General features: G+C 42.7%; 1 protein-coding gene across 1 annotated transcript in view; it reads left to right on the plus strand.

Annotated features, from left to right (window-relative positions):
* Nucleotides 1-9,403, plus strand: part of CFAP57 (cilia and flagella associated protein 57) — a 53,845-nt gene extending 44,442 nt beyond the window's left edge. The window contains exons 23-24 of the mRNA XM_025046451.1: nt 3,323-3,455; nt 8,753-9,403. Of these exons, the coding sequence (XP_024902219.1) occupies nt 3,323-3,455; nt 8,753-8,967 (348 nt within the window). The 3' untranslated portion in view covers nt 8,968-9,403. The remainder of the gene's footprint in view (nt 1-3,322; nt 3,456-8,752) is intronic.
* The last annotated feature ends 781 nt before the right edge of the window (nt 9,404-10,184 follow it).

Below are 10,184 nucleotides of genomic sequence, written 5' to 3' on the forward strand. Positions count from 1 at the left end.
TTCCTCATAAGGGTGTTGTAGGGATTAAATGAGATAATGTATGCAAAATGTTTGATATGGTGCAGGGATCCAATCAACCCTTGAAGTTATTATTACTCTTATCATCATCAAGCATTTAGTGCCTCAGCTCCTGCTTGCTCCCTCTTGGCTCTGGGCCTGAAACCCTCTTCCTGTCCCCACCTCCCCAAGAGCCTTCCTCACACAGGGTGAGTGCCCCTTTTCAGACTCTCATGGCATCTCTTGGCATTAGATCCAAGCTAGACCTACTTACTGTGTCTGACACAATGAACAGTGCATAGCAGGCATTCAGGAACTGGTTCTTAAGTGATTTTTATGAATGAATGAATGAATGAATGAATGAACGAACGAACGAACGAACGAACGAACGAACGAACGAACGAACGAACGAACGAACAAACAAACAGAACAAGAGAATAGGGTTGTATTGAGTCATAGGCCTCAGTCTGATAAAGCCTGAGCCATGTCCTGGAGGTCCATTCAGGTGGCCAGCATCATGGAGGTGTCCAAGGCTGACAGGGCAGTTGGAAACAGGCATTCACACCAAAAGGCACCAGGAGCCAGAAGTCCCAGTCACGGTGACAGTGTTGTCTAGGGTGGAGGGACAGGGAGAAACCAGGCCAGGGGCTCCACTTGGGGCCATTATAGCAGCAGGGGGAGAGATGCTGAGAGCTGGTTACAAATCACAGCGGTAAGAGTGGACACAAGTTTCAGCTCAGACACAAAATTGACAGGATTCAGTGACAAAATGGATGGAGATGACCAAGAAGAAGTAACTGAAGATGTTTATGGAGGGGGCTGGGAAAACGATACTTTCAGCCTCTAATCTTCATTCTGATTACTACTGTTATGTTGAATGAGGCAAGGTAGTGAAGCTGAGTGATGCCACCTAAGAGGAGGAGTGGAGAGAGCCCCTGAGCTCAGGTTGCCTATGAATTCCCTGCGGCTTTCCCGAGACTCCTTTATGTCTGTTCTCCTCTGCCTGACCTTTACTCCCTATTTTGAAATTTCCTCCTTAGTAAGAATCTCATCTTATTCAAGTTGGTATCTGCTGCATTAGTTATTCATTTGCTTATCCATTCCACAAATATTTATGGAGCACCTCTTACAGGCAAGGTAGAGGCCAAGGTCTTAGAACCAATATATTTGTGTTTAATCAATTGTGTCATAATATCAAATTTGCATGGAGAAGTTCCAGGGGAAGGAAACTTGGCAGAGATTCTACTGGAGAATATCTGTAAAGGAAATGTGGAGGATTGATCACCTAGGCCTGGGTAGGTTAAAAGGGTAAAAGATCAGATAAAGAAAACCTGCTGACTTTACACAAAAATGAGCACAAAGCCTAGCCTAAGGACGAGGGATTGGCAATGATTGGGCATTGCATCTAAGAGAGAGGAATGAGGAATACTAAAGTTATCTGAAAATCGGATGGCATATCGGACATACTCAGATAAAGAGGCTCTGGAGGGAAAGAATATAATGGGGTGTCTCCTGTTCAGCACCTGCTCCCTGTAGGGCTCCATGGGCATTTCCCCATAACCAAGAATGCTTATCAAAACTCAGTGAGAATAGTGTTTGAGATCATTCCGTTCTCTGGGCTTTGACTCCACACTCACCACTCCGGAGAGAACGTCCCAAGTGGAAGCACAATTTGTTCCTGGCACAAGTCTATTTTATATAGATTTGGCCTGCATTTGCCTTTTTTGGTACTCAGACCCTTAAGGTGATCTGGCTCACAGACCAGGGGCAGTATCTCTTGGGAGCTGGTTAGAAATGCAGAACCTCAGGACTGACTCCAGACCTACCAGGTCAGAAGCCACATTTAACAAGATCTTCGGGTAATTCGTTTATACAGTCATGAGAGGCACCGCTGTGACAAGCTGAGTACCGGGACTATGGGGCTCTAAGAGCAAAGTGGCCAGTGTCTCTCTGGGCCCATGGTGATGGAGATGCCTCCATGGTGCCACGCTTAGTGCCCTCGTGCTGAGTGTGGAAAGGAAGGCAGTAATTTGAAGTGTGGGGAGTGAAGAGAGGAAAGATCGCTCGCTGCCAGAGCCCCCAGCACCCAGCTTCCAGCATGTTCTTCCTCACTCCTCTGTACTCCCCTCTCTCACTTTACATCTCAGTGATACAGAATTGCTGCAAGTCCCCCACACATGCCAGCCATGCCATATTTCTGTGCCTTTCTTCTGCAGTTCCAGTTGTCCGGGACCCCCTTACATTCTCCTTGATAACTCCTTCAAGCCTCAGCCCCAGAGTCAGTTCCTAGGAATCCACCCTGGAAAGGTTCCGTGCCTTTCCTCTGTGCCCTGCTCCTGCGTCACAGCAAGGCAGCCAACATGCTAAACTGTGCAAAGAATCCTCACTAAACCCTAAACTCCTCAAGAGCAGAGGCCGGGTCTCACTTTCTATATACTTGAGAGTCAGCACAGTACCCAGCACGTAATTAGTACTCAATAAATATTGGATGGGTGGTGGATGCATGGACGAAAGGATATTGTCAAACACAAGAGAAATGAACTTCCAGAGGATGTAGCAAATGTTAATTATTCATTTTCCTGTGTTCCACAGTAAACAGTGTGCTGTTGGAGCAGAAACCATGTCTTATTTCTGTCTCCATCTCAGGGATGTGGCAAATACCCTATAAATGTAGGTTCAACAATGAATGAGAAAAAATGAATAAAGCATAGCACAGTACTTAAGAGCTAAGAGCTCTGGAAGCAGACTCTCAAGGTCAGAATCCTGGCTCTGTCACTTGCTGTCTATATAATTTGGGCAAGTTACATAGCCTCTCTGTGCCTAAGTTTCCTCTTCTGTAAAATGGTGATTGTAATAGAATCTAATTATAGGATTATTATGCTACTTCAATGCATTAAATTCACATTAAGTGCTTAGAGAAGTGTTGTTGTTGCTGTTGATGTTGGAAAGAGCCTGGATGGATGGGAATAGTGTACACTGTCTGTATCTTATGTTGCCAGAGTCCACCTGAAGGTAAGTTAGCTGGTACCTCAAAGGGCTGAGCCATGAGCTAGGATAAAGATTCATGCCCCAATAGAGGAACCAGAGTTAATCTGGGTCCAGGAGAGCCTCACCCATTCCCAGCACTCTTAGCCCCTGGCCAGGGTGGGCCCTGTGCCCTATAATCACTCATCCATCCATACTCACTGTCTCTCACTATCTGTCTGTCTGTCTGTCTGTCTGTCTCTCTCTCTCTCTCTCTCTCCCCCCCCCTCTCTCTCTCCCTCCCTCTCCCTCTCTCCCTCTCTCCCTTTTTCTTTTTTCTTTTTTCTTTTTTTTTTTGTAGGAAAATGTCTCCCTCATCAAGGAGATTAATGAGCTGCGCAGGGAGCTGAAGGTCACTCGCTCCCAAGTCTATGACCTTGAAGCAGCTCTGAAACTGACCAAGAAGGTCCGACCACAAGAGGTTACAGAGACAGGTAATGTCACCAGTGGCCAAGGGAGGTGGGCATTAGGATCAAGGGATCAGTGGCAGCCACGAGCATGTCTCCTTTTGGCTTCCAAGGCTGCCTGTCCTCCTGTGTTAGGTCACATCCACTCTGTGGCCTTCTGGGAGCTTCTCCATGCCACACACCTGCTTTCCAAAGGATCTGTGAGGACCCTACCACATTCAGACAAAATCCTTGGGGTTAGCTATGGTGTCAGAATTCAGAATCCTTCAGATCTTAGAGCTTACTATATACTGTATATTATATGACAGCCCTAGAGGAGTCTGGGGCAGTACCCTTAAATCAAACATCTTAGTATTTCTGTTGTGAAAGGTATGAATATTCACACTAAACTTCATAATTTAAAAATGTTTATCATTTTTAGAGTTTTTTGTCTTTTAGAATTGTGGATAAGGGATTGTAGACCTATACAATTAAAGACAAAAAGAAAGACCAGAAACTATTTAAAGGGAGAGGGGAAAGAATGAAATTAGAAATAGAAAATGAGTTAGTTACTGCAATTACAACCCAAAGATCCTCTGAATTTCCAACTGCCAAGGCAAAAGGGGAACAAAGAAATATGGTCGTTTATGTGGTTCTCATTTATGGAAAAAGGAATCTTTTTCTGGAGAAACAAACCTTTCCCTGGCACTAAATTCAATGAAAAACTTATTACGTGGATGCTTATGAAAGGGAGAGTCTATAACTGCAGATTTTCAGACAATTAAAAAAAAAAAAACATTCTTCAGGTATCTATTTCTTATCTGGACAGTCAATAAAAACCACGAGTATAAGGTATTTCTAAAATGAAGCCAATGTGGTTCAAGTATATTGTTTTCTAGTGATTTACATTCAAGAATAAACCTGAGAAACCTTGATGAACAGGAACATCCCATGGCTATAGACTAGGTCTTTCAAATACCAGTTTTCTCATGTACTATGGTTATGTAAGATACTATCACTGGGGGAAAGTGGCTGAAGAATACACAGGAACTCTGTACTATTCTCATAGCTTCTCGTGAGTCTTAAACTATTACAAAATTATATACATATATATAATTTTGCTGTCTCATGTGCCCTTTTTATTAGAGTTGAAGAAAACTTGAGACAACCGTAAACTCTGAGTAGTACCATAAGTGTCAATATTAGGTCAAAAGAACTGACATAAGAATACAGCATGTTTTATAAAGACTGAGATACTTGACTTCTTGGAGGTGAAAACATCTTCAGTTGGAGGTGAAGCCTAGATATGCCTGTGAACAATTGCAAAACTTCTTTTTAAAAAAAGTACTTCAAATATGCCCAAGCATCCTAGAAAATAATTAGTTGAGACCTCCTCAGGATGATGTATGATATATCTAGATTTTTCTTATTACTATCATGGAACTTTTTAGACAAATACAAAAATTTAGAGAAAAATCGAATGAATCCATTCCCCAACTTTAACAAGTATCAATTTCTGTCATTCTTGCTTCATCAGTATCTCCATCCCCCAGCTATTTCCTCCCACACCCTCCGTGGATTATTTTGAAGCAAACCAAACATCATATCATTCGTGCGATAATAGCTTTTCTCATGGAAGATTTTGTTCATAACAGTTGACAATAGGTATTATCAGTTTTTTGCCTTGATTATAAAGAACCCAAGTCTGACCTCTGATTTTGAACATGGGCCCAACAAGACAAGTTAGCTCAAAATATACGTCTTCAAGTTGTTTAAGAAAGCGACCAATTCAGTTGGTTTTTAAGAATTCTTTATCCAAACAGGAAAGGTTGCCATTCCCAAACCATCATTTTAGTTTAGCAGCATTTATTAAGTTTTCATTCACACAATTAACTAAGGGTTCTAATAGACACATCTGCTTGTTTTCAATTATTAAAACTATATCATTAGAACTTCTCATTAAAGATGGCTACTTGAAAACCTACTAAAATGTCGTAAATAAACGATAAGGTCAAAGAAGACCCTAAAGGAAACAAGACGCACAAAATTTTGAAAGCTGGAAGATGGATACATAGCGGTAACCAGCTTCATAAGCACAAGAAACCTGACTCCTAAACCAGAAGTAGGAAAGCTAGTGGAAATCTAATACACATTACAGAACCCTCAAAAGGCTGAGGAATTAGCAAAAGCCATATCTCCGGAAGTGGGGGTAAAGGTGGGGCTGAAAACAAGAAGGAAATTCTTTAAGAAGCTATTAGATCCACCTAGTATCCAGTACAATGGTTAAAGATAGACCCTTACCAGGGCCATCATCGTGAAATTCCAAAACACCAGAGTACAAAAAAAAAAACCCTCAAAATTCCAAAGAGAATAGGGAGAGGTTTCATGTAAAGGATCAAAAATTCCAGTTGCAAAATACAAAGTCAACACACAAAATCAGTTGCATTTTTATATACTAACAAAGACATGAAGAGAACATTAAGAAAACAGTTCCATTTACAATAGCACCAAAAAGAATAAAATACTTAGAAGTAAAGTTAACCAAGGAGGCAAAAGACATTTACACTGAAAAGTACAAAACACTGCTGAAAGAAATTAAAGAAGACACCAATAAGTGGAAAACATCTCATGTTCATAAATCGGAAGGCTAAATATTGTTAACATGTCAATGCTACCCAAAGCAACCTACCAGTTCAATGCAATACTTATCAAAAGCTCAATAATGTTTTTTGGCAGAAATAGAAAAATCTATCCTGAAATTCCTATTGAATCTCAAGGTACCCTGAATAGCCAAAACAATCTTGAAAGAGAACAAAGTTGGAGGTCTCACACTCACACTGATTTCAAAACTTACTGCAAAGCATAGTAATAAAAATAGTGTGATACTGGAATAAAAACAGACATATAGGTTAATGGAATAGAATAGAGAGCCCAGTAATAGATCTTCACGTGTATGGTCAAAAGATTTTCACCATAGATGCCAAGACTATTCAATGGGCTAAAGACAGTTTTTTCAAAGAATGGTGCTGGGAAAACAAGATATCCATACACAAAAGAATGAAGTTGGACCCTTACTTTATATCATATACAAAAATTAACTCAAAATAAACCAAAGACCTAAATGTAAGAGCTGAAACTATAAAATCGTAGAAAAAAAACATAGGGAGAAAGCTTTATGACATTGGATTTGGCAAGGATTTTTTAGATATGACATCAAAAGCACAGGCAACGAAAGGAAAAATAAATTGGACTACATCAAAATTTAAAACTTTGGTGCATCAAAGAACACTATCAACGAAAGTGAAAAGACAACCCATAAAATAGGAGAAAAATATTTACAAGCCATATATCTGATAAAGAACTTCTACAACAACAACAAGATTTAAAAATGGGCAAAGGACTTGAGTAGACATTTTTCCAAAGATATACAAATGGCCAACAAGCACATGAAAAGATGCTCAACATTACTGATCATTAGGGAAATATAAATCAAAACCACAATAAAATACTCCCTCACACCCATTAGGACGGGTACCATCAAAATAAACCAAAAGAAAAACAAACAAAAAATAATAATAACAAGTGTTGGCAAGGATCTGGAGAGATTGGAAACCTAGTGTACTATATCAGTGGGGATGTAAAACAGCATAGTCACTATGGAAAATTGTACAGCAGTTCATCGAAAAATTACAGCAGTCCACTCTGGGTATATACCCAAAAGAATTAAAAACAGCGTCTCAAAGAGAGATTTGTACATCCATGTTCAGAACAGCACTATTCACAATAGCCAAAAGTAGAAGCAACCCAAGTGTCTATCAGTAGATGAATGAATAAACAAAGTGTAGTATATACATACAATAGAATATTATTCAGCCTTAAAAAAGAAGGAAATTTTGACATACGATATAACATAATGAACTTTAGAACATTATGGTAAGTGAAATAAGCCAGTCCCAAAAAGACAAATACTACATGATTCCACTTATCTGAGGTACCTAGAGCAGTAGTCAAATACATAGAGATAGAAAGCCGAATGGTGTGTGCCAGACCCTGGGGTAGGGGGTGAATGCGGAGTTGTATTTGAATGAGTGCAGAGTTTCAGTTCTGCAAGATAAGAGTTTTAGAGATAAATTGTACAACAGTGTGAATATACTTAACAATACTAAACCGTACCCTTAAAAGATGGTAAATTTTATGTTATACATATTTTACCACAATTTTTTTTTAAAGAGTTGGGGAGAAGAGTTAGAGTGAAGTTTGGAAGTGCTGCTGTGGAGAATGAGAGGGTTTGCTGACCGTGGACATGAAGTCTGTCTGGGGGTTGGAAACCAAGAATTCAGTAGGACACACCAGGCCAGATGTGAAAGTGGAGGCACTGTGTGGTTGGATCGTCTCGGGTTTGGGCTATGCAGAGCACATGGGGCAGAAGTGGAAGGCATCTGGGTGGTGCGAGAAAATGGTGCAAGAAACTCACTGTTTCTAACAGGGTCTAACTGGGCAGAAAAGGGAGTGAATCGATAAAGGAACCCACTTGGTAGATGAAAAATGGAGTTGTCCAGGAAAAAGGGGTCTAAATTCAAAGAACAAATGTCTTGAGCATAAGGCAGTAAGAGAGGTTGTGATAAGAGAATGGAGTACTGAAAGATAGGAGAGTGAAAGATTTAAAAGATGCAGGGTCCTGGGTGTGATGAAGGAGGGGAAGCCACAGGAGTGGGTGTTGACATGGTATGGAGGTCAAGGACATTGATGCTGAGAGTCCAGCCTTGTGAGGTGAGGTAATGGGATGAGCCCTGAACCCTCTAGGACACCAGCATTGCCCAGGGCGATGGTGGCACATGAAGATGACTGAGAATCACAGGGAAGGTCCTCAAGAATGTGAGTAGGAGTGGCCACATCAAGAAGGGTAGAGAGGGGTCTGCCTCCCAGAGCAGGGCTTTGACCTGAGTCGGAGACGGGCAGCATGGATGCCAACATAGGTCAGCAGGAGAGTGCCACCTGCTTGGGGTGTGGGGAATGGGAGAATGAGCAGCCTGCAGTGGTGGGGGCCTCAAGGCAGGCAAATTGGGGGGCTCAGGAGAGGGGCCTGGCTGAGGTCATGGGACTCAACTCTGGGGTACAGCATTTATCATATCATTCTGAAGTATGTCTCTTCTCCAACTCTGCTAGACAGTGAAATAGCTTATCTGTATATCCCTGGCATCTGGGATTGAGTGTCTACCCCATTGTAGGTGGTCAGTAAAAGTTTGAGGGGACCGGGAGGGAGAAAGGGGGAATAAGCTGGTTTCAAATAAGCTTTGTTGCAGTCCAGTGACAGGCCCACATTAGTCTTGCTCTGTCCCTTGCAGTGCCCAGCAAGGACACGCCCGGCATCGCTCCTACCATGAGACTAAATGAACAAGAAGAAACTGGGAGAATCATTGAAATGCAACGCCTAGAAATCCAGCGCCTCAGAGACCAGATCCAAGAACAAGAGCAGGTCCCGGGGTTCCACCCTGTCGCTGTAATTCGGCTTCCATCCCTCACCAGGTCAGAAACGGACTTTGAGGTGCAGACCAAGTGACTCCCTCTGATGAGCCATCTCCGGCCACACTAGAAGAAGCACTGTGCATCCGTCCCCAGGCCAACTGTGGGCTGCCGTCCCCGCGGCACTGACCACACCAGCCTCTTTCTCCTGCCTTTAGGAATCTGGGATGCATTCAGAATAAAGGGATTTGCCCACAACTGTGTCCAACTCTCTGCTTAGACAGGGAGCTGAAGAAGGGGGAAGAAAAAGTGGGGACCCTGAAGACTGGGGGCTCCAGCTCATCCAGAGCAACCACTGCCTGTCCCTGTGGAAATCACACCGAACTTGGAGCTGGCTTCCCTACTACCCCCTTTCCTCTCTGGGCTTCAAGAACGAGCTACCTGCTCTCACTCTACGTATCACTCCCTGCACTTCTGACCTGCCTTTCTCCTCTGCCATTCAAGTCAGGACCAGACAAAGCCACCTACATTTTCGTCTCCTTTATGAAACTTGATAAGGTTTTCTGAGGATTTTTATGTCTGTGTCACGATGAGAGTGAAATAATGAACATGGCAAAGTTACTAGAGTTACTCCAAGTCTCCCTCATCTGCTGACCCTGTTGTTAGAATTGTTCCTCTTACTTCCATGCCACTTTAGACTTGTCACCCTTGTTCTTCAGGGCCCTACTCAACTCTTCCATTTCTATGGGACACCTCTTCCTCTGGGCACCATACTGGGTGACCCAGCCACACATACCAGAAAAAAATACTTTTTATGCACTAAAGAGCAAAGGTATATACCCAGATGTCCCTGTATTCCCCCAGCTGCAGAGGCCAGGCACCCTTCTAATACCCAAATAACAAATATTTAAGCTCCCAGTCCCTGCTCATCCCTGATGGCTGTCTTAAACCTGGAATCTCCAAAGCATCTCTCCAACTTCCCCAATCTGCCATACCCCAACTGTGGGTGCTACTCTTGGGTTAGTTTCCCCAATGAGAGCTGAGACATAGCTGTCACACTTGGCAAGGCTCTCCTGAGGGCTAAGGAGAGCAGAAGGAAGGTACACAGCAGAAGCCGCAAAGCAAATTACACATGGGACTCTCTCCTTTTTAATTCCCCCACCTCCACCCCAGCCCACAGCCTGTCACAGCAGCCAGCCTATCCCCTCCAGACCAACATGTACCCCAGCATGTCCTCTGCGCACTGGGAGACCAGGCCCAGGGAGCAGGGAATAATTCAGGTACCTCCTGAGACATTCATCCACTAAGACAACA

This window comes from Pteropus alecto, unplaced genomic scaffold (genome assembly GCF_000325575.1).
Source record: "Pteropus alecto unplaced genomic scaffold, ASM32557v1 scaffold484, whole genome shotgun sequence".
In the NCBI taxonomy this organism is placed as follows: Eukaryota; Metazoa; Chordata; class Mammalia; order Chiroptera; family Pteropodidae; genus Pteropus; species Pteropus alecto.